The sequence below is a fragment of the Schistocerca piceifrons genome, chromosome 6, assembly GCF_021461385.2.
Source record: "Schistocerca piceifrons isolate TAMUIC-IGC-003096 chromosome 6, iqSchPice1.1, whole genome shotgun sequence".
Taxonomy (NCBI): Eukaryota; Metazoa; Arthropoda; class Insecta; order Orthoptera; family Acrididae; genus Schistocerca; species Schistocerca piceifrons.
This window is the reverse complement of record NC_060143.1, coordinates 206073543-206099240: the sequence shown is the minus strand read 5'-3', so window position 1 is coordinate 206099240 and position 25698 is coordinate 206073543. Positions and strand designations below refer to the sequence as shown.

Sequence of the window (25698 nt, the reverse complement as noted above, 5' to 3'; positions counted from 1 at the left end):
TGCAGGTCATCTAGCCTCAACGGCTTTATGATACAACGGCTTTATGATAACCATCCCAGCGAGTCAGTGCATCCAAGGCAGAGGGGGTGCAACATGATACTGTTAAGTGGGCTCATATTGCCAATCTCTTTGTAAATTTGCGTAGACTTTGTAATCACTGAAATAATATCAAATACCCTCCCAGTCTGTCAACTTTGTATAGTAGACATGCTGTCACAGTCGATTAAGCATTGAGATAGGTCTCCTGGTTGGTTAAACACTCTGGATACTTCTGAATATATGCAGATGGTCATTATGTTGTAACAGCAAGTAACACGTCTCGCGATTGGCGGTAGTATACTTACCGTTGCGCAATAGTATCTTCCGACGATGTTGTGGAATGCGTAACGCTGCTTCACGAAATGCTGTAACAAAACAATTTCCATTAGCTCACATACAGAACTGGCATACGGAAACAAGGTAGATGGGCAGTATTGCTCATCATAAGTATCTAATCAACATTTCACTCTGAATTATATGTAACTAAACGAAAGTTTTGACAAACTGAAAGCTGAGCATTCAGATCCATCGTCTGGAAACTACGAGAAATGTAGTGACCTCAAAGCTGGGTTGTTGGAAGGATATCCGATAATGGAAGTGCCCTGAATTAGCGCTTCAGTGCAGCACAAATCTTCACAAGATATAACTGTGGAGGTCACTTCTCACAACTCACTAAATGTTATATTTAGGTATAATTTGTCAGCTATAGTCCTATTCTACCAAAAATGAAATGAACTAAAAACATTGAGAATGTCGATAATTAATAATGTCTGGTGGCATTTCATGTGAATCAGAAGAGACGCCGAAACATCTGATCAGTTTCTAGATTGTTACTTCCCTCTACCTGAACTCTGGTGCTTGGTAAATGGTTCCTGATTCTGTTGTTTGGTTCCAAAATCAGCAAATGTCAGTAAAGCTGGCCTACATAATGTACGTAATTCAGAATAATAAGGCTGGGATAAATCGGCAAAATCATTTTTTCTTTCTCTCAAGTCATTGATTAGAGTGGTGCAACAACTGAAACAATGCATATAATAGAAAAATGGTAGACCTAATTTAAGATTAAAAATTTAAATGTTGTTTTTATACTGAATGTGAGATCAGATATTAAATATAAACCTGCTGCTGGTGTAGGTATACTGAAAGATGTGTGGCTGTATGTAGACAGATTTATGGCTGTATGCTGCAAGATGTGTGGCTGTTTGTAGGAAGATGTGTGGCTGGTTACATGGTGAAACCGAGCTCCACTCACACAGTTCAGGAGGTAGTTCAGGGATACTCTCTGAGAATTTTGATTCAATGTACTCGTGGTCTCAGTAGCTCGTTATCGGGTAATAATGTAATTATGACTTATTCAGTTTGTTAGCCCAGTTACATTTATTTTTGTGAAAACAGCTTCAGAACCGTGTAGAACCTGTGAAATGCTATCACCGAACAATTACACATAATTTTTTGATACCATGGTTGCCTTTGAAGGTAAAATGATGTACTGTATTCATAAAGTCCACTACTGTAATTTAGACCATGCGGCCATTATTAGGTGGTATACTACAAACCCTAGTAAACAGAGCGTATACAGGATGTCTCTTCATAAGTGTCGTCAGGGGCATTTTCTCTGGTGTTTCAGCAGATATTTGCTATTTCGATTTTGCTTTCTGCAACTGGAGTCAGTCCAAATAAATACTGCTCATGGCGTCTTTTATGCGACGCCTATTATCAGTAGAATGCGTCGGTTTGTTTCCAGTAACAAATAAAATTATTTTTAAAATAGAATTTTAAGTACTCATTTGATAGAGCGCTCCCAAATTAGTCTAGTGCGATATTCGTTTATCGCTGAGTATTAACAGCGACATTTAAACACTCAGAATAGCCACTACTCACACAGGATTTTGGAACATATATTGTTATCGAACATTATGAATTACTTCGAAGAGAACGGTCTATTGGCACACAGTCAGCGTGGATTAAGAAAACATCGTTCTTGTGAAACACAACTAACCCTTTACACACGCGAAGTGCTGAGTGCCACTGACAAGGGATTTCAAATTGATTCCGTATTTCTAGATTTCCAGAAGGCTTTTGACACTGTACCACACAAACGGCTTGTAGTGAAACTGCGTGGTTGTGGAATATCGTTTCAGTTGTGCGACTGGATTCGTGAGATGTCGGAGATATCACAGTTCGTAGTAATTGATGGAAAATCATCGAGTAAAACAGATGTGATTTCTGGCGTTCCCCAAAGTAAAGTTATTGTTCCTTATATATATAAGCGATTAAGGGGACAATGTGAGCAGCCGTCTTAGATTGTTTGCAGATGACGCTGTAGTTTATCATCTAGTAAAACGATTTAGGAAATCTGTATGGTGCAAAAATTGGCAGTTAACCCTAAATAACGAAAACTGTGAGGTCATCCACATGAGTGCTAAAAGGAATCCGTTAAACTTCGGTTACACGATAAATCAGTCTAATCTAAACGCCGTAAATTCAACTAAATACCTAGGAATTACAATTAGGAACAACTTAAATTGGAAAGAACACATAGAAAATGTTGTGGGGGAGGCAAACCAAGGACAGCGTTTTATTGGCAGAACACTTAGAAGATGCAACAGATCTACCAAAGAGACTGCCTACACTACGCTTCTCCGTCCATTTTTGGAGTACTGCTGCGCAGTCTGGGATCCTTGACAGATAAGATTATCGGAGTACTATCGAAAAGTTCGAAGAAGAGCAGCACGGTTTGTATTGTGGAGAAAAAAATGGGGAGAGACTGTCACAGACATGGAGGAGGATTTGGGGTAGCGTTTTTCGTTGCGGAATCTGCTCACGAAATTTCGGTCACCAACTTTAAACGATCGAATTATTGAGAAGGTGGTTCGATAAACCCTCTGCCTGGCACTTAAGTCTGATTTTGTGAAGTATCCATGTAGATGTAGATGTGCTTGCGGGCTTTAAAAAAAAAAGTTAATGGTGGTCCTCAACTACGTACCATCAGACTCAGAGTTGAAATATTAAAAGTTTTGGCTGGTTTCGTTGTCTAGGGGCTGGGATAAGCAGTACAAGCCAAACACTTCTGAGTCTACAGTATACAATAAGAATATACACATGGATCGAATGGTCGAAGGTTCCCATCACTTGGCAATTGTGAATTTTGAATGTAACATAGAAATTTATATATGAAAGATTGCAATTAAATAAAAACTGCGGGTACTATTTTAACGACATTAAATGATGAGAACGATAGCAGAAGTACCTTTAAGAATGCCATTTATTACAGTAAAACACTTATTGGTGTCGATGGTCCAGCAATTAAATAAAATATAGGTTGAATAACAGGGAAACAATAGATTCCTACTTCACGTAATTAGTTATGAGCAACAACATAGCTCGCGAGATATTCACTTCTAAATGTATACCACGTCTTCACTGCAGAAGCCACGGAAATCTCAAAAGTGCACAAGTCGGCACTACAAAATATTTCTATCTCCCGCGACCATGCGCAAGCTGCTCAACACTCTCCAAGTATTTCCTGCGCCTTCCCATCCAGGACTCCCCCGTGTCCTGTGCCACCCGATGCTCTTCCCCCACTTCCATACAGTCTCTCCATTGACTTCGGTAGTCGCCTACCGTAGTAACGAGCGCTGTGATTGGCTATAAGCGCTCTCGCCATGTCTCCAAGCCAACGCACACTCACAAACGTATTGAAACACATATGAAAGTATTTCATACATAAAGACATTAAATAAACATATATCAAAGGAATACAAACAAAAGTAGGCCAGCAGCGTAATGTCTCTGTGCTTTCTAAAACACAGTAAATATTTGACCGATTTCTTCATAAATAGTGTATATCAGATATAAACAAAGGCATAGACGAATAAATATATTTATAAGCATGCTGCTACCGTTTTTTCGTGTAACACGGATCAATAGTAATTGGCCACCTTGACCTCCAGTTATTCATGTACTATTCAAGTTACACGCCTGTAATTCATACCAATTTAGGTTTACACTAATAGCTTTCTAAAGACACGTCGATCGACAAAATCGGATGATCCGTTTAGATATTGGAAACTCGTTGCTGGGTGTTAATTGTATAATTTACAGTCAGATACTAAACTTTAAACTAATAAAGATATTGAAAATCTGATTACACCATCAGAATCGTCGTCCATTATGGTTTCACAAAGTCCGCCATCTTTGGCACTCCCGGCATACAAACAAGACATGAGTATTGAAAACAAAAGACGGCTAGAACTAACCATGAATGCCTGTGTGCGTTACACCTGCAACATTCGCCGATATGATCATGTTAGTGCTTCATACTCCCAGCTAGGGTGGCTGCGGCCGGACAAATTGCGTGACTACCACATTCTATGTCTACTCCACCGACTCCTCATCGCGCAGGCACCCCAGTACCTTGCTTCAGAGATTAAAAACCTTTCATGCCATCATAATCGAAACACGAGGTCACCCTTATTTGGTATCCTAACTGTGCCGCCAGCCGGAGTGGCCGAGCGGTTCTAGGTGCTGCAGTCTGGAACCGCGCGACCGCTACGATCGCAGGTTCGAATCCTGCCTCGGGCATTGATGTCCTTAGGTTAGTTAGGTTTAAGTAGTTCTATGTTCTAGGGGACTGATGACCTTAGTAGTTAAGTCCCATAGTGCTCAGAGCCATTTGAACCATTTTGAACCTAACTGCCCACTCACAAAACAAAAACTTTTGCAAACATCCTTCTCAGTTGCTGCTGTCCGCCTCTGGAGCAAACTGCCCCTTACCTTGCGCAAAATTCAGTCTCCTGCTGCTTTTAAGAGGAAGTTGAAGCATTTCCTAGTATCATCCTCACAATGTTTTCCACAAAATTAATGTACGGGGCCAATCCTCTCCTCTGTCAAATAGCAAAGCTAGCGTCTCCTACCTTGCTCCTTTCTCTTCTTTCTCTATTAGCCACACAATCTTCTTTTCCTTTATATTTCCTTAATTATGTTTCATCACGTCTCTATTCTTCTTCTCCCTTCACCACCAGTCTCCCTTATACTCCCTGCTGCTAGCAATCCTATCTAAAATCTGTGTCTTTCATAATGTCTAATTATAACAGTACTATGTTACTTTAAATCCGTCTTGATTGCAAACTTTTTTATTATTCATATGACCGGTTTCGGTTCATTCAGAACCATCTTCAGATCTGATATTTAAGTTACAGGAGTAACCCGTCCAATTCAGCAACTTTCACATGCTACGTAGCATGTGAAAGTTGCTGAATTGGACGGGTTACTCCTGTAACTTAAATATCAGATCTGAAGATGGTTCTGAATGAACCGAAACCGGTCATATGAATAATAAAAAAGTTTGCAATCAAGACGGATTTAAAGTAACATTATAAAATCACTGATTGCTGTTATCCCATAAGACATTATGTCTGTTTTTGCAAAATATAACAGTACTCATCATCTACGAATATAAACTCTATATGTATGTATTTTTCCACGTGTGCCTTTGCAGTTGTTTATTTCACTTTTTCTACTAGATGTAGTTTAACGTGCCTACTAAAATATATGAATGTAAAATATAATTCCTGGTTAGATGTAAGAGAGGGCCTGATAGCCCTAATCTTGCCAGGTTAAATAAACAAATCTCCTTCATCGACACAAAGCACAGTCCTCGACACAGCGTCAACGTGGAGTTCCCAGCCATGTGGTTGGCCTGCACCACGCACTGGGGCTATCCCTCTTGCTCCAGCTAATGTTCAGGACCATGCAGTTGCTGACGAGCCCCGTCTTGCCGAGAGGCCCGTGCGGCCACGCCAACTCCGAACTGAGAATATTTTCAGGGCGTCACAACTCGCCCGTTACCTCACTTCTCCAGCAGTGACAGCACTGTCCTGGCCCGTGCTACTACCGCTAAGCATGCAGCGCTACTGAGTCGCTGCTGGACTGCTGTTTATTCTTCGTGTTCCGCTGTCCCTGTTAACGATAAAACGAATATCGCACTAGCTAATTTGGGAGCGCTCTATCGAATGGGCACTTAAAATTCGAATTTAAAAATAATTTTGTTTGTAACAAGCCGACGATTTCTGTTGACAGTGGGAGTCGCGTCAAAGACGTGATGAGAAGCATTTACCTGTATAAGTACTATAAAAAAGTAAACACAGAAGTATTCTTGTGTGAAGGGAGAGATATATACGTATTGACTGTAGGACATTTATATGGTTTTAACTAGGGCAATGTTTAAGATGAGTCAAGCAGAGCAGAGCAACACGCAACAGCTTTCAGCTGTTAGCACTAATGATAGTGATGTAGTAAGTTTGGCCTGACTCCAGCTAACCACAACAAAAACGAAATTGCAAATATCTCTCGAAACAGCAAAGAAAATGTTCCTGACGACTCTTAGAAGAGACACCCAGTGCATACAGGGTGTTTCCGTAGGGTCGATGAAGCCAGCTTAAGGAGATATGGAAGTAAACTTCTCTACCGCTTGGTCTAGCATTACTGTTTTCTAGCTTATTTACAACTAATATGTGTACAAGTTTACACATACAGTGCTGTTTATTTACATGTATATTCTCTATTTCCTGCAAGGAAACAAGGAGGACGAGCCTGATTACTGGGAAGTCATGATGCAGGTTTTGTTTACTTTACTTGTCTATAAGGCGGCTCTGTTGTATCATATTTACGAGGGTCGGTCAAAAAGTAATGCCTCCCATTTTTTTTCTACTTAAAGAAATTAAGTGAAAAATTTGAATTTGGCGCCATTCCTCAAACCTTCTTCTGCAATCCACTGCAGTAGTAACTTTCTGTGTCAACAGGTGGCAGCACAGCAGAAGTTTGTAAGATGGCCGACATCGATGTTCGTTTGAGACAGCGTTGTGTGATTGAATTCTTGAATGCAGAAGGTGAAACGCCCATACGCATTCATGAAAGACTGAAGAAGGTGTATGGTGTTGTGACAGTGGATGTCAGCACTGTTAGACGATGGGTTCGTCGTTGTAAGGAAGCTGAAGGGCAAACACCGTTGACTGACGAAAAGCGGAGCGGCAGGCCGGTGAGTGCAGTGGAGGGAGATGAGTTTCTGAAAAAAATTGTGACCGGGGACGAAACATGGGTGCATTTTTTTGAACCCGAATCAAAGAGGCAGTCAATGGAGTGGCGTCACACAAGCTCGCCGAGGAAGAAAAAATTCAAAACTGTGCGATCGGCAGGGAAAGTTATGGCAACAGTTTTCTGGGATACAGAGGGTGTGATTCTGGTTGATTTTTTGGAGCAGGGATGCACAATAAATTCTGTTCAATACGTCACAACCCTCAACAAACTTAAAGCACGTCTTCAGCGAGTTCGCCCAACAAAATCAATGGCAGATGTTCTTCTTTTGCATGACAATGCAAGACCACACACCAGTCGTCACACCTCTGACGAGATTGTCAAAATTGGATGGGAAGTTTTGCCTCATCCCCCATACAGCCCTGACCTGGCACCATCAGACTTCCATCTGTTCGGGCCACTAAAAGAAGCTCATCGTGGGATTCATTTTGAAGATGAGGAGGCCGTCAAAACATCCGTGCGTCAATGGCTTAGGAAGCAGAGCTGTGATTTTTACCGTGCTGGGATACATGCCCTTGTTCAAAGATGGACCAAATCTGTAGAGATGGGCGGAGATTACATTGAAAAATGACAAAATGATCCTCAATGTTGTGGTTTTCAACCTATGTAATTGCATTTAAATTTCCTGACAATTAAACGTAGAAAAAAAAATAGGAGGCATTACTTTTTGACTGACCCTCGTACATTGTCTGCTTGGCTGTTCGTGAGAGAATGTGGATACAATAGACGGTGCACCGCCTCACTTCAGTGTGGATGTCCGCAACCATCTCACCAGGAAAGTACTTGGGCTCGAACAAACAGATCTGTATGAACGTTTGGTTACAGGACCATTATGTACCTCTGAATGTGCTGGTGGATGTCGTTTTTCTGCAAAACTCTGCAGTCATGCTCTAGATATCACTGTAGATGTATTTGTAGGCGCCATACGCAATGCAGCAATCTTAACTATAAATGTAAATGCGGAATGTCAATAAAATGCTCCGAGCAATGCGAATGACTGCAAAACGCACAGTGAAGAAATGCAAGTTGATCGCATGGCGTATTTCCACATTCTATAATATCAGTGTTGAACGCCACGTCAATGACACTTTTGAAGTTGTTCACCAATATCGTAGCCAGCGTTCTGCCACGCGTAACGAAGCATTGGTCTGTATACTCCCGCAGATAACTGATTGTAAATGACAGAATGCATATTCATGATAAAGAATCTGTCGTGCAATTTCGGCTGCATATTACTGGAACGTAGCTTAATGAAGTCTGTTATTCTCTTGGCATATATTTTATATTGCCTGAAGAAATGCACATCCAGAGGTTGTGCATATTTTGTAGTTTTAGGCTGAATGATTTTTAAATCTACATATTTTCCGCCAGATGCTTCCAGTAGTACTCGTTCATCCTTATGTTCAGACCAGGAGTCACAAAGTACTAATGACTTTCTCGACAAATGTGGATTCAAAACTGACACAAAAAACTTCTTCAGATGTTGTTTCGTCATCTTCCCACTCACATTTGCATCGACGACGACATTTAGAGGGCACCGAGTTTCTATTTCCCTTGACACGCGGGGTCCAAACTTTACACTGGACTCTTTGAAGCAAATATAGAGTTTGTCTGCCAATCGTCCGTCAATTGATATAGCAACATCGATCGTGTAATTATGTGTTGCACAGTTAACTGATTGCAACATCGCGACAGTGTTTCTCTCCCCTTTCGTGGATAGTGTTCTGTCACAAGAAAGTTCATAGTTGAACTGACTCTGATCACAGTTCCATACAGAACTAATATCGATGTTTTCTCTCGTGATATGCTCATTGACGTCAGCAACAAACGTTTGAGCTCTTTCAATCAGCTCTTCTTCGTCATCCTTATCTTTTCGTGCTTGGAGCATAGTGATACGGCGTGATGTTATCCTAAACTCAGTTTTCAAATTAGTTATAAATCCTAGTGAAGCTGTAAAGTTTGTACACCCGAGATTTCTGGCTACGTCCAATGCCCAATGTTGTAAATGCCAATAATGAACGGTGGAACCGCATTCTCGCGCTTCATCGAATTTCGCCATTACACGCTCCTTGATGGTCTTGAACAGCAGTGTACGATTTCCTTTGAAAACTGTGCTTCCTTCTCTTTTCTTTGCCACGTAATCCAGTATGTTTTTAATATTGCTTTTAGACTTCAGTTTAGGGTATCTTTTCAGAAGCTTGTCGTATGTGTCGAAACCTCTTACGTAATAATCATCGTACATGTTCTCCAGTGTGTTGTCATCAAACGCCGTGATGATACTTGCAACTTTAACCTTCTTCTTGAGAGACTGTTGGTATTCACTGTCACTGCTTCCATCGCCTCTTCCCGCACTTGCCATAGCAATACCGTTTGCAATGAGTTGTTCGTCATTATCATCCATATCATCATCATTATGTGTTAGTGTTACAACAGTATCTGCTTCTAACTTATGCTCATATTTCTGCACTATAATAGATACCAGAAAACATGCGAATGATTCGTCTTCTACATCAATACCACCTTCACGAAGAAGGGTTCTTCGTAACTTCATCTCAACCAATCGCAATACATTAGCAGGATTGATTACCAATCGCCGAGCCATCTGACACTTCAATACACAAATATGTGACAAAACGCAACTTTAGAGGCACACTGCACCGTCCCTAGTGGTCCCGACTGGCGTACCGGCGGGTCAGTGTGCAATGCGGCATGGCATACGCAGAGGCCTCTAACGGGCGACTGCAGAGTTTTGCAGATGCGGGAGTATCACTAGTGCAATAAGAGACCTTTACATTATTTCTCACACGATTTTGGTATATTTTTGTTTGTTCCAGCTCAAGTAGTTTCCTGGCCAGTGCTGTATTTGCTGGTCGCTGGATTGGAAGGGGAGGTCCTATTCCATGGTCTGCGAGGTCACATGACCTAAATTCCCTTGATTATTTCTTATAGGGATATCGAAAGTCAAGTGTGTATGAAACCCCAGTGGATACGGAGATGAAATTAGTTGCCAGAATTGTAGCTGCCTGTGATGTGATTGGAAACACACCAAGCATATTTCTCAGGGTGTGTCAGAATCTTGATCGCCGATGTCATGCTTGGATTGAGGCTGATGGCCGTCCGTTTCAGCACATTTTGCAAGATACAGTACAAATGGTATGCTCATTATGTCAATGGCTTTATTTGCAGTTAATTGTAAATAATTAAAAAAATGATCCGCCAGCGTAGCCGAGAGTGTTAATGCGCTGCTTCCTGGACTCGGGTAGGTGCCCTGGCCCTGGATCGTATCTGCCTGGCGGATTAACGACGAGGGGCAGAATGCCGGCCAGCCTCGATGTGGTTTTTAGGCAGTTTTCCACATCGCACTAGGTGAACACTGGGCTGGTCCCCACATTCCATCTCAGTTACACACCTCGCAGACATCTCAACACATTCGCACTGTTCTATGGATTACACTAGACCCAGATAGTTGTGGTACATTAATTCTTTCCCGGGGAGTACAGGCTGGTGGCAGGAAGGGCATCTGGCCACCCCTTAAAATTAACATGCCACATCCGATTAACCAGCAGACGCTGCAAGTCGGGATAAATGCTTGGAGAGAGAGAGAGAGAGAGAGAGAGAGAGAGAGAGAGAGAGAGAGAGAGAGAGAGAATTGTAAATAATTAAAATAAAAAGTACACAGTAATGGGTCTTTATTCCTTTTATCTCCTTAAGCTGGTTTCTCCGAGCCCAGGTTTCCTACCTCAAATTGTTCAGTGGACCATCCTCTATGTCCTGTTAAATTTTTGCACGCTCTTACAGAAACACCCTGTATAATGGAACATGCACTCTCTGTCCAAGGAAGTTGCTAGACTGATTTTATCCATGGCGTATAAGTGACGTCGGCGCAGTAACTACAGTGTCAGCTTGAACTAACAACCGTAAAAAACATACGCGCATTCGACCAGTCACTTGTGAGGAGGCACTGTTAAGGAATGGACGTGAGACCATAATGTGTCAAGGTTGTTGTGTCACAATTCGTAACGGAGCAACGTTCTGAATCAAGTATTTAGGACGTTTTCCAGAATGTTTTGGAGGAGAGAAAAGTGTGTGCAAGGTTTGTACCGCACACCTCGACTCACAAACAACAACAACGCCGCATGGACGACTGGAACGAGTAACACGGACAAATCTTTTCTGAACTGTTCGGGGAACGACTCTGCTTAGTCTCTTTGGACAGCGAAGAAGTGGACGTAGCTTCGGCTGGTGCTTGGTGTTGGTACGTTCTGGTATTAGGAACGGGATTATTTGACCTTGGAGTAGGTTAAACTTAGATACAAGGATCCTTCATTGGGAAGCCACTGACGCTTTCTAAGTAATGTTTATTTAACAAACAGCCAAGTCAGTTTGCATACATTGTTACTTGAGAAACAGCTGCACAGAATCATTGTTATTGACCATTAAAACTTTGTACAGGTACTAAGTTTCAAAATTTTAAGAACTTGTAACAAACCTTCGCCCTTAAAACAGAAAATGTAAGCAGTTACTAAAATTTGGTTTATAAAAGAACTGCACACTTGAAATGTCCCCTTAGAAAAATTAATGAATTACTGTGCTGATAAACCTCTTACATTATTTTCTTTTCAAACAGCTGAGCAGAACTGAACGTACTCAGACATTTCTCTCTCCACTTATGCTGATCAACACTAAACTGACACACAATATTTTTAGCGCAACGCAATCTGACTTTTAATAATCCCTACAAAAGAATGGCCCTGACTAACAATAACCTATACCTTTCATGAATCACTTACCTCACAAAAATCTTCGTTACTCAAACTAAATAAAAGATTCTAACTACTGCAGGCACTAACTACTGATAGGCATAGTTAGCAAATGAAAGATTTTGATAAAAAACAAACAATGTATTTACCTTAATAGTGTTCAAAAGTCATAATATATATAGCAGTTCATAAAATCCAGTCTTACAAATTTACTGTCTCTGATGGACACACATCCAGATCATCCGCTCTCAAAACTCCGCCATTTCTCTCCCCACATCCACCACTGCTGGCCGCTCACCTCCAACTGCGCAACGCTACGCGCTGTTAGCAGCCAACTGCCCAACACTACAATAGCGAACAACAATGCAAACCAGCCACAGACTGCACACAGCACAGCCAGTGATTTTCATACAGAGCGCTACGTGGCGTTACCAACATAAAAACCTAAACATTCTACTTACACACTTTAATTGCAAGATTGTAATGAGAACCAAGAGAAATTTCAATGATTTTAGCTGAACTTCGAGTGGCGTCCCATTACACGGTATTTTGAAATCCAAAACCTCTACTCAGCCCACCACTCCACGAGAAAATCAGAAACATTAGAATAGATAAAATACAAGTGCCCAAAGGAATAACGGTAACAATAAAGGCAATAGTTTGTTGAATTTACACCCGACGTTGCCTTTACCCCGGCGTACTGATAATGTTTAATTTGTGTGATTGCTTGAGTGTCTGTTCTTTCAGACATGTCCGAAAGGAAACGGGAGGAACTGTTGATGTCAGCTGCTTCGGAACTTTATGCGGAATCAGCGGCGAGGAGTGAGAATGTGTATTGGACTGGGACTCGAACCCCGGGTCTCCTGCTTACTAGGCATTTATGTTAACAACTGGACACAGTGTTTATCGCAATTGCACGGATTATCTCTGCACGCCTCTCGACCGACCGACCCTTATTACCACCCAGTGCCACATATCCACGGCTCCCGTCCATGTCCTCCATGTCCGCTACTTTGAGATTCCCACAGGAGGTCGAACGTAATTGCCTGAAGGCGGTGGATTCATTGTCCATCGAGGCGAATCAGTTACATGAGTGTGTGGTGCCTGTTGTTTTGGGCATGCTCGAAACAACACTCGTTCGTATAACTGACTTCCTTTGATGAGCAGGCAATTAAGTAACAACATTGAATGTGGATGCAAATTTACGTTCCACCTCCAGTGGGAATCTAAAATTAGCGAGCTCGAAGGACACGGACGGCGACTGCAGATAGGTGTAGTAGTTGGGAAAGTGAGTCAGCTGCGGAGCGTGCCAAAACAGTTTGGGCGTTTGCGATAAGCACTGTCTGCAGTGGTTAACTCGTTGCTGCTGATTCCGCACAAAGTCCCGATGCAGCTGGTATTAACTGTTCCTTATCCTTCCTTTCCTTTCTCCACTGCCCAACCTCAATTTACACTCATGCTCATAAATTAAGGATAATTGCATAATGTGGTGTCACACAATGTGGCACTACACAAAACTGGCGTTAATAGCATAGGCACATAGGGAATACACACGACACAGATCTGTAAGTCCACGGTATTGGTGATAAGTTGATAAAACCGTCACGAAACACATGTGCTACGAAACGCCACAGTTTCCTGTGCATGTACCCTGACATCAATATGGGATATGATAGCCACGCACGCTTACACAGGCCGCACAATGGGTTGGCATACTCTCGATCAGGTGGTCGAGCAGCTGCTGGGGTATAGCCTCCCATTCTTGCACCAGTGCCGCCGGCCTGTGTGGCCGAGCGGTTCTAGGCGCTTCAGTCTGAAACCGCGCGACCGCTACGGTCGCAGGTTCGAATCCTGCCTCGGGAATGTATGTATGTGATGTCCTTAGGTTAGTTAGGTTTAAGTAGTTCTAAGTTCTAGGGGCCTGATGACCTCAGATGTTAAGTCCCATTTTACGTCCATCAATTTCGTAAGCAGTATGATTTGCGCGCCAGATATAGCCATATAGGTTTATACGACTGTATGACATGCATGTTGTGATTTGCCAAGCCATTTGATCAGTATTGGTGTGGAGAAGAGACACCGTGCACTGTTAGTGAAACTGTTTCTTACGAACGGCAGCAATTACAGTGCTTCATCCAGAGGATATTACAGACTGAAAGTCAGAGGAAAGGCCCAAAGTAATACGGTAAACTATGTTCTGACACAATTTGGTAGCGTGGGTTGCATACTTGTCTGGGCTAGCATACATCCAGGCCAAATTTGATTTATGACACTCTCCCCCTCCCCTTAATCTACTGTTCTGTTAATTGATTTATAACCCTCTGGGGATAATCCATCCTCGTGAGAAACCCTCACCCTCCACCTCACCTTAACCTATCCTAATTGATTTATGACCCCCTGCGATAATCGAGCCCTCCTCTCCCGCACCCCTTCATCTTGAAATTAGCAGGAAAAAGACTCAATCAGTGATGGATACGAAGCATCAAATGGCAGATTGAAGTCAGTTCCAATTACATAGCAGAGAATATATTCTTTATTTATAAGAATCAATTTGTAGGGGTTGGATCTCTCTTTTATTTGGCACAAAAAACTGATAATTGTCTGCTGTTATGGAAGATGTAGGTCTCGTAAAAATACATAGAAAAGAAGTAATTGAATTGGGAAACTCTCTGACTGTGCTGAACTGGAAGAGGTAACTTCTATTTAGTCCAGCAACTACATGTCCTAATTATGTAATTAAACTGCTGGAGACTGGAGGTGTTGTCTTGTTGAAGAAGATGTAGGTAGATATTGTAGAATTTTGGAACACGTATTATGTTCGAGTATAATGACTTCTGGATTTTCGTGTATGCCCTCACCTCACCTGTATCGAAATAGACGACAGAAGGATAGAGAAACAATTAAAATCGCTCAAAAGAGGAAAGGCCGCTGGACCTGATGGGATACCAGTTCGATTTTACACAGAGTACGCGAAGGAACTTGCCCCCCTTCTCGCAGCGGTGTACCGTAGGTCTCTAGAAGGGCGTAGCGATCCAAACAAGTGGAAAAGGGCACAGGTCATCCCCGTTTTCAAGAAGGGACGTCGAACAGATGTGCAGAACTATAAACCTATACCTCTAACGTCGATCAGTTGTACAATTTTTGAACACGTATTATGTTCGAGTATAATGACTTTTCTGGAGACTAGAAATATACTCTGTAGGAATCAGCATGGCTTTCGAGAAAGACGATCGTGTGAAACCCAACTCACGCTATTCTTCCACGAGACTCAGAGGGCCATAGACACGGGTTCACGGGTGGATGCCGTGTTTCTTGAATTCCGCAAGGCGTTCGATACAGTTCCCCACAGTCGTTTAATGAAAAAAGTAAGAGCATATGGACTATCAGACCAATTGTGTGATTGGATTGAAGAGTTCCTAGATAACAGAACGCAGCATGTCGTTCTCAATGGAGAGAAGTCTTCCGAAGTAAGAGTGATTTCAGGTGTGCCGCAGGGGAGTGTCGTAGGACCGTTGCTATTCACAATATACATAAATGACCTTGTGGATAACATCGGAAGTTCACTGAGACTTTTTGCGGATGATGCTGTAGTATATCGAGAGGTTGTAACAACGGAAAATTGTACTGAAATGCAGGAAGATGTGCAATGAATTGACGCATGGTGTAGGGAATGGCAATTGAAACTCAATGTAGACAAGTGTAATGTGCTGCGAATACACAGAAAGAAAGATCCCTTATCATTTAGCTACAATATAGCAGGTCAGCAACTGGAAGCAGTTAATTCCATAAATTATCTGGGAGTAAGCATTAGGAGTGATTTAAAATGGAATGATCATATAAAGTTGATCGTCGGTAAAGCAGATGCCAGACAGATTCATTGGAAGAATCCTAAGGAAATGCAGTCCGAAAACAAAGGAAGTAGGTTACAGTACACTTGTTCGCCCACTGCTTGAATATTGCTCAGCGGTGTGGTATCCGTACCAGATAGGGTTGATAGAAGAGATAGAGAAGATCCAACGGAGAGCAGCGCGCTTCGTTACAGGATCATTTAGTAATCGCGAAAGCGTTACGGAGATGATAGATAAACTCCAGTGGAAGACTTTGCAGGAGAGACGCTCAGTAGCTCGGTACGGGCTTTTGTTGAAGTTTCAGGAACATACCTTCACCGAGGAGTCAAGCAGTATATTGCTTCCTCCTACGTATATCTTGCGAAGAGACCATGAGGATAAAATCAGAGAGATTAGAGCCCACACAGAGGCATACCGACAATCTTTCTTTCCACGAACAATACGAGACTGGAATAGAACGTTAATCGATAGAGGTACTCAAAGTGCCCTCCGCCACACACCGTCAGGTGGCTTGCGTAGTATGGATGTAGATGTAGATATAGAACTGAGCTAGTGCACAGCGCTACCACCCTACAACCCTCGCCCTCTCCCCCCCAAACACCTCCCAGAAAAAATTGGTACGAAAAAGACTCAGGCTGTGATGGAGGTGAAGCATGTCAAGGCACAAAATTCAGATCATGGTCCATAATATATTGACACATATTCTTTATTTAATCAGTTTGCGGGAGACAGGCCTCCCACACTTGTGTAGAGCTCACATCTGCACCCCCACCCCGCTTCCCTTGATTTAATAATTGTAAGCACTGAGGAATGGAACAAAGTGCAGTATAGGAGCACCATTTGGGTCTCCACAGGTGTGTCTGTCGTCTGGCCGCCGCGACGGAGGTCAAAAACCTCACACTGTCCTAATTACAGATCACAATATTAAATATCACTGACCATGAACCGTACGCCGGCCTCCTTTGATCTCGTGACCCCCAACAAAGCATCAACTGGCGGCATTCTGTTGATTGGGAAAGTCCAGACTCGCTTCCTGTTGGCGTCTCTCTCAAGTGGCTACTTCCTGTTTGTCTGTGTGTGAAACAACGTCTCCAAATACGCGGACAGAAGTTTTCATTTCTCCTCAGAATACTGTGTTCCTACTGGTTAATGCTGGGGACAGAGGGAGAGCTGACGCAATTTCGATATCGAAAGTAGAGGAAACAGAAGTGGCATAAAATCGGTAAAATTCACGGAAAATACATATAAATTGAGGGAAAATACGCCAAAATGCGGGGAAGTTGAGGCAGTAATTTCATTTATGCTTGGTGCAGGAAAATTTTTATACATGGGAATAAGTATGTGGCAGCGAGGGGAATACGAGAAAAGTTGACGTGGAAGCACCAGGAACCAGAAAACAGTCACTAATCGTCGACAGCGATAAGACGGCTGGAATAGATTGTTCAACATGGATGAACACTAAATATAGAGTAATAAATTTATGTATGTCGGATCACAAGGCCAGGTCTGACCCCAAAGTTATCAGTAGTCACCTTACACATTTTATAAAGTGTCCTTGGCTAAAGAGCGTTATATTACCAGGTAGGGAACTGCAATATACAAGTACAGAATGGATCGTGTGTTTGACCCTGTGGAAGACTGTTTACGTGTTTTAAACTCTCATAAACAGTAGTCTTCACCAATAACAATGTTGCGGTGTCAGGTGAAAAATACATTACAGAAAAGTTTCTGCATGGTTTTTAACGACATTCTACTGTAGTCTGTTGAGGTAATGGGGATACATACGACTGCTGTCTTTGATGCTTTCCTGGAAAAGAGAACTATCTGCCTCTAAAGTGACATGGATCTGCGTTAAAGATGATAGAAGGTACATGGAGTAATCGATTGAGAGGGGTTATAACGAGGTATGATTTAATGGTAGACTGATGACGCGTTCTAGAGAGACGGAGGTGTTAACGGCAGGTCATTTATCACGCAATTAACAATTTTTTCCATTATTCTCTCAGGGTGTATCAGTTATTTGGTATAACCTGCATTCGACTCATGTACAATTGCATGTTCTGTGTGTGCCTTGGAGCGCTATCTACCTGCAATCGTTAACAGCAAACTTCTCCATAACACAGTCAGCAGAGGACTTTCAGCGCATGTACGATGAATCATGCTCGCCAAACCGAGGTAAAAACCAGTTTTGGCACCCTACTCTAGACGAGCGAAGACGTAAGCAAAGTACTCCATTCCCAGCAACATCTCGGAAATAAATCGAGTCTTCAGCTTCATAACTGCCATGATTCTAGGTTGGTGACAGGGATTTGTGAGGTACTGCAAATCCCTGTGTATACATTTGCTTGACAGATGTTTGTGTGTGGAGGCGACTGTGTTCTGTTCACGGGGTTAGTGCAGTATGGCGTGTAATTTCGCATGTCAGACATTGCTGCTACGCATTTGTCTATCCTCTCATAAGATGTCGTAGTTTCGGGCATTTTCCATTGCTGATAAATATATCGAACCATAATCGAATGTGAAAAGTGAGTTCTACACACATCCAGAAAGCTATATACCGCCATGTATCACAAAGAATCTGTGTTTTTTTTTTCCTTTGGTGTAGAAGGTACTAGTTTTATCATCTTAAAGTTTCCCGTCATAGTGAGTGGCATAGAAAACTTGCAGAGTTAATGTACGTTAGCTGTTGGAAATATATTTCCTGCATTGGAGTATTAACAACATTTAATTTCAAGTGACTAATATATCGGAAACCACACTGCTTTAACTTATAGCATGTTGAATTGCAGAGCCGTGTAGCTTCAGGAGTGTGTGTTTATATTCCACGATCATTTCTCTTTTCCCAACACCTTCCTAGTATGGAATAAAAACACTACAGCAATTCTACAGAATTGATAGCTGAAGTGATTTACGTAAAATGTCTCAAACTCCTTCCGTCTGGAGCTCCAGCATGCATAAACCGTACATTTCTTCTGCGTCCTAATCATCTGTTTTATCGCTACAATACTCTCAAATGTATTAGGCTTGAATCTACTGTACACCAATAAGGAGTGCTAGACTCCACGGCATACAAACATCTAGAGAGACCATGTGTAACTGGACGGGTGACGTGCGTAAGACCAGTATGGAACAGTCTTCACAGAATAGAAGTTACAGTATTGGAATGAGAATACCAGTCTATATCTCTAGCATCAGACAGTACAAATCTGGAACATGTGGTATACTCTTTGCGAAAGCAAAATGTCATCGTATATTGATTACGTGGAACTCAGTTCTTTCTGTTCTTTCACGAGCTGGTCAGTTCCAGATTAAATCCGACACAATGTTGCAGGGAAGGTTGGTTAAAGTTAGAGCAAGAGTTATGAGATGCATAGAGAGAGGCCATGCACAATTTTGTTCATGGTCCTTAGCTGAAAGGTTGAAAGGAGGTTCAGGTTTTGAAATTGAGGGAAGAGTGCTACATCTTTGAACTCCGACTTTATCCTACAAATTCGAGAATACTTTGTGAGTCCCATCCACATAAGGGGAGATGGCAAATCGTAATAAAATCTTACCGATTTTATACAGTTTTTGCATATCCTCTCTTCTGACAGCTATTTCCTACACTAAGAAACAGTGATGTAGGCAATGTAACAGGGTCCACAATATGTCCACGTGTATATAATACTCATAAAGCAATGGAAGGAGTGGTTTAGCAATGACAGAGAAGTTGAGAACTGTGCCGCAGTGTCACTGGCTGACAGCATCACGAGATCGACATGACGAGACATTTTGTTGATCTGACAACTCGTCGAGAGTGCTGGTTTGAACCTCGAGTAATTGAGTAAAATGCGTTGAAATTATGGAAAACCTGATGAAATTACGAAAATTGATGGAAAACACTTAAAACTGATGAAAATACGATGAAAAATGTGAAGGGATGAGGGGACGGCCTGGGTGTATGAAAATCATTCCATTTCTCCACCGGTGTAATTGGCACATGCTATCCATGCTATATGCGATAAAGTCTTGCAGAATACTCCCTTGTTCCATTTGCGGTTATACACTATAAGACATAAAAATGAAAGACGCAGTGTATAAAGATTTGGTGGTCATGATGACCACCACCTAGGGCACTGAAACTGTGATCATATATCTGGGTGCGATGTGCACCGCCAATATGAGGAATCAATGCTGTTGGTCTCTTCAGAAACGGAACACTGAGACATCTGCTACCCTGTCACTGTAGAACATGAGTTTAAATGTGGATGTCATCACCTTTGGAGAGCTGTTTGGATAGTCCCCACAATGCTACAAATTCTGCCAGTTTCCATACGACGCGATGTCTTCCACATTTTTGTCAGTGAGGAACACCACCTCCGTCTTTTATTTCAACTATCCTGTGTGTTGCGGGAGCAGCTTAACTTCATGCAAGGTCCAGCTTTCTGTGAGAGCTGACGGATCGAAACTTGTTAATGTCAGTTTAACACTTGACAGAGATATATAAGTCATGGTAGGAAAAAAGTATGGCAGTGTACAAAGCTGTAGTCATACATTGCTTAGAAAAGCGAAGTATCAAATTGCTTACGAAAGAACAATGCAGGAACTATCTCTTGTGACTGATGGTCTGTGGGATACGGTCCTCCTACATTACACATGACAAAACTTTACACAGGTCTATGCAAGCGTCTTCAATCACTGGCCACCTGCCGCAGCGGGCTAGTACATGTATATTTATATTTAATATTTTCGTTGTCAACACGCAGACGGTGTTTGTTTTCGATATATCAGAAGAGTGGTAATATCTTATCGAGCTTTCTACCATGTGAGATTAGCGACGTTTTTATAGTTTGTAGTTTTACTCTGTTGGATATTATAAAAATAACGAGGAGAGACAGAGAGAAAGAGAGAGAGAGAGAGAGAGAGAGAGAGAGAGAGAGAGAGAGAGAGAGAGAGGGTGGGGGGGGGGGCGTGCTGTGAGCGAAGTCTATGACACCATTACATTGTCGTATGAATAATGTAGTAACCATAATAAAACGTTAAAGATCAAGAAATGTACAGGGTGTATTTATAGACTGTCACTCGATATTGATGAATTGTAGGTGTTATGCATCTGAATTTCTTTGTGCAGTCCGTGTATCCTGTGCATGGTTGTGTATTTCCTACTGTTCATCAGTGTTTTTCTTTTTCATTGTCTGATGGGTGGAGGACTAGATTGTCTTCTAACTAATGGAACAGTGCTCTCGGAACGTGATGGCTTTCCAGGCAATAAGTAGGAGTCTGTGAGTTCGCGGGGAACATCTCTTACTCGCGGAAATCATGTGGATTCAGATGCTGTATATCGAACTCAGGGAGAATACGGCACAGGTAAGTGATACTCCGACGATGTGGAGCTGAGGGGTAAGCTCTATACCGTTTCTTCTACGTGTTGTGTGCAAACATATTACAACCTCTCACATTCGTCTCATGAAGCGAATGCAATGAGAAAATCAGGAGGTTTTTACCGAGAGACAGAGGGATGTTGAAACATAGATGGACGGATAAGAAATAAGGAGCTTCTATGCAGAGCCTGCGAGAAAAGGAATATGTGAGAAACACTGCCAAGACGAAGAGACAGTACTCGTATGATAGTGCATGGGTTAAGACATCTGAGAACTGTGTGCACAGAGTAACTTGGCCTGTGTCGGCGCAGATGGCGGGGCAGGGGAGGGGTCAGGAGACGACGCTGCTGGTGGAGGTTCCAGTCTGAAAGACCACCGTGCTGTAAGGGGAGCTGCACTTCGACAGCTGAAGCCTGTCCAGAAATTTGATTGTTGCAGAACATTTAAGTTACAACTAGCAGGTCGGCAAACGATCGTGTTAACAGGCCACTAATTCAACAAACATAGGCGTTCATATTCAATAGTTTCTCACTTGAGAGATGTGACAAAAATTAGCGTAGGGGACCACGTCGCTTGCTGCGGTGCATCGTCATGTTGTATCCACATCCTCTTACGAACAGCCAATGCTAGCCCAGACATTCACAGCAAAACGTACTACACTGTGTGGCTCTGTTGTGTACATAGTTCCGCGTAGTCAGCGCGTACACAACTTTCCCACTAGAGCGCGCCCCGCTGAGCACAACAGCGCAGGCGCAGCGCTCGTCCGTCTCCGCACTACAAGATGGCGCTGTCTTAGAAACGGACCAAATTCTGCTTCCGCCGATCCGCGTATTGATATGTTACACAGCCAATGAGATTGCTGCTAACGTAGAACCTTTTCTGCTCGCGGATCACACTCGCGCAGTGATACCTGAACGCTCGAGGTATTATAACGAGTGTACAGACCTCCGATTAGTCAGTCTGCCTCAGTCTGCATTTGTCTGCATCAGTCTGCATTAGTCTATAGTCAATTTTCAGTCTGCGCCTAATAAGATTATCATATTCCTGTACATAGCCATGAAGAGAAATGTATAGACACTTTGTCAAGTATCAGAGATATGTGAGAATAAGATTAAAGTACCAAGACAAAAGGAACTTCAGATTATCAATTGTAAACAGCATCCAGAATCAAGTTACGTAATGTCCATGTTATTTATTATTTTAATAAATGTGTTTGAAAATTAATCAAGTTCTGTTTAAAGTTGGTCACCGTCAATCTACTACTCTAATCGTGCAAGTGGCACTTCTATCGTCTGACTTAACGGCAAAAGATAAACACGCCACGATAAGACCACGAGACATATTGCTGACACTCACCTACTTCGTTAGAGCGACAAGTCAAATAATCTGATGGTGTGTGTACTGAAGGTCTTACAGTACGCACACCACAGGCGCTATTACAGCTATTCTTGCTGTTCAAAGTATCACCACGATCAAATGAAGCCTCGTCAGTGAGCAACACGATTTGGATGAAATCTGGTCGATCAATACATTGTTGAAACAACCACTGACACAAGCATTGAATAGACTCGTTGTGGGTGATATGGGTGTAATTGTTGTTCGTGTAGTACTCGCCACACGCTAGTCTGTGCTGCGCCCATTTCACGTGGAATACGAAGAGTACTTTCACTGGGGTCCTCTGCAACACCTTCTAGCACCTCCTCTTAAAAACCGGATGTGCGAGTGATCCTCATGTTGCCAGATCCCTCGTTTCTTCCTTCCAATGAAGCAGTCTGATGCATTCGCCGATCGATAAAAATAAACGCTCGTTGTGACGGATGATGCGTGTTAGGAAATCGTTTCCTGTACAAGCTTTCAGCAGCGAGAACAATGCAACATACTTCCCCGTACACAACGTGCATGTCAGTGAGTTCTGCGAAACTGCACCGGTACTGCTCCATCGTATTGCACTGTGCGTCTCTCAATAACGCTGGAGAATGAATGGGTCTGTCTTTGATTCATAGCACGTTCTGTCATGGAACAATGTAAATATGATAAACAGAGCCCCCTTATGGACAAGTAAAGTAAACAAAACCTGCATCCTGACTTCCTAGTAAACAGGCTCGTCCTCCTTGTTTGCTTCTAGGAAATAAAGAATGTACATGTAAATAAACGGCCCAGTACATATAAACTTGTACGCATGTTAGTTGTAAATAAGCTGGAAAAAAGTAATTCTAGACAAAGTGGTAGACAAGTTTACTTCCATAACTTCTTGAGGTGGCTTCTTCGAACCCAGGTCCCTTACTTCAAATTGCTCAGTGGAGCATTCTCTATCCCCTGTTAAATTTTTGCACGTTCTTACGGAAACACTCCGTATTACGCATTTGGCGACTCCAGTGAGGTGGTGCCCTGTCTTGTTGGAACAGGAAGTTGTTCTCTCACAGCCTCAGAGACAATCAGTTTTGTAACACAGCAAGATACTGCCAAGAGGTAACCGTGTGTACATCAAGAAGAATGGGACGTAACCAGATGAGTGGGATATCGCACAAAATACGAGGGTTGGAACTTAAATAGTGGCAACTATTTATTCACAACCGATACAACAGAGTTACATGTTTGCACCTGTTACTGTCCTTCAAAGTAGTCACCAGCGTTGTGTAGAACCCGTTGCCATCGATGTGGAAGGCGTAGTATACTGTTAGCAGAGGCCGGCCGCGGTGGCCGTGCGGTTCTGGCGCTGCAGTCCGGAACCGCGGGACTGCTACGGTCGCAGGTTCGAATCCTGCTTCGGGCATGGGTGTGTGTGATGTCCTTCGGTTAGTTAGGTTTAAGTAGTTCTAAGTTCTAGGGGACTTATGACCTAAGATGTTGAGTCCCATAGTGCTCAGAGCCATTTGTTAGCAGAGCCTGCTCTGTTGATGGTGCGAATAGAGCGGTCTAAAGTTATGGTGATTCTCGCGTACGACTGTTACGGTGTTATCCTCTACAGCAGACCATCAATGCACAGTATTACTGTTCGTGTTTGGAGCATCATCTGCGACCAGCTTTGCGAAAGAAGCGGCGACACTTTCTGCGTAACCCACCCATCATTTAGTACGACAATGCACGGGTGCATACAGCGCAAGCTGTGGCTACTCTGTTCGGTCGATGGGACTGGGAGGTACTATACCATCCACCATACTCCCCGGACTTAAGTCCTTGTGACTTTGATTTGATTCCGAAGATGAAGGAACGACTTCGTGGCATTTGCTTCGGAACTGTTCCAGAGATTCGACCAAATGGCTCTGAGCACTATGCGACTTAACTTCTGAGGTCATCAGTCGCCTAGAACTTAGAACTAATTAAACCTAACTAACCTAAGGACATCACACACATCCATGCCCGAGGCAGGATTCGAACCTGCGACCCTAGCGGTCACGCGGTTCTAGACTGAAGCGCCTTTAACCGCACGGCCACACCGGCCGGCAGAGATTCGACCGCCAGTAGACCGCTCCATTCGCACCATCAACAGGACAGGCTCTGCTAACAGTGTACTACGCCTTCCACACCACTGGCAACGGGTTCTATGCAACGCTGGTGACTACTTTGAAGGGCAGTAACAGGTGCAAACATGTAACTCTTTTGTATCGGTTGTGAATAAACAATTGCCACTATTTAAGTTTCAACCCTCGTATATAGTTGAATCACGTACGGGATCAATGTAGGCCTCAAATTCGAGCAGTGTGTTTGTTTAGTTTCCTACTAAGGTCGAAAGTCGTTTCATACCTAAACATGACACGTTGTGCTAAAGTGTCATTATTGTCAATAGCGCTCTGAAGCTCGCCAGAAAATGCCACAAGTTTGCGTTCGTCGTCATGACGCAGAGCCTGTAACACCTGTAACTCATACGGCTTCCTAACCAACCGACGTCACAAAACACGCCAAACTGTTGTAATTGCGGACTTCAAAAATATTCAAAAAAATGGCTCTGAGCAGTATGGGACTTAACATCTGAGGTCATCAGTCCCCTAGAACTTAGAACTACTTATACCTAATTAACCTAAGGACACCACACACATCCGTGTCCGAGGCAGGATTCGAACCTGCGACCGTAGCAGTCGCGCGGTTCCGGACTGAAGCGCCTAGAACCGCTGGGTCACTGCGGCCGGATAACTGCGGACTGGCACGACGAGTTGATCTTGCAGGACTACGTTAGAAAGCGGTTCGAATTCGTACGATATTTTCGTCGGAAACATGGGAGCGGCCAGGACTCTTTCCTTTACATACACGTCCTGTGTCTACAGACTGTCGACATTATCTGAGAATGTTCCATCCATTCGGAGGATCAGTTTGGTACCTCGACCTGAAACGTCTTTTGCACTGGAGTCACAGTATTACACTTGGCATACTCGACAACGCAAAATAATTTCTGTTACGGAGCTGCCATTTTGCAACATGTGACGGTAACGAAACAAACAGAAGACAACCGACATCGAGCGGCAATGAATATAAACTAGACAATATATTCGCTGCTCCAGTAACCGAGCCGAGTGCGGCTATCAGTAGTTGACAACACAATACACTGAAGACCCGAAGAAACTGGTACACCTGCCTAATATCGTGTAAAGCCCCCGCAAG

General features: G+C 42.8%; 1 protein-coding gene across 1 annotated transcript in view; it reads right to left on the bottom strand.

Annotated features, from left to right (window-relative positions):
* Positions 1–25698, bottom strand: part of LOC124802937 — a 581822-nt gene that overhangs the window by 254085 nt on the left and 302039 nt on the right. The window contains exon 5 of the mRNA XM_047264022.1: positions 345–404. Within this exon, the coding sequence (XP_047119978.1) occupies positions 345–404 (60 nt within the window). The remainder of the gene's footprint in view (positions 1–344; positions 405–25698) is intronic.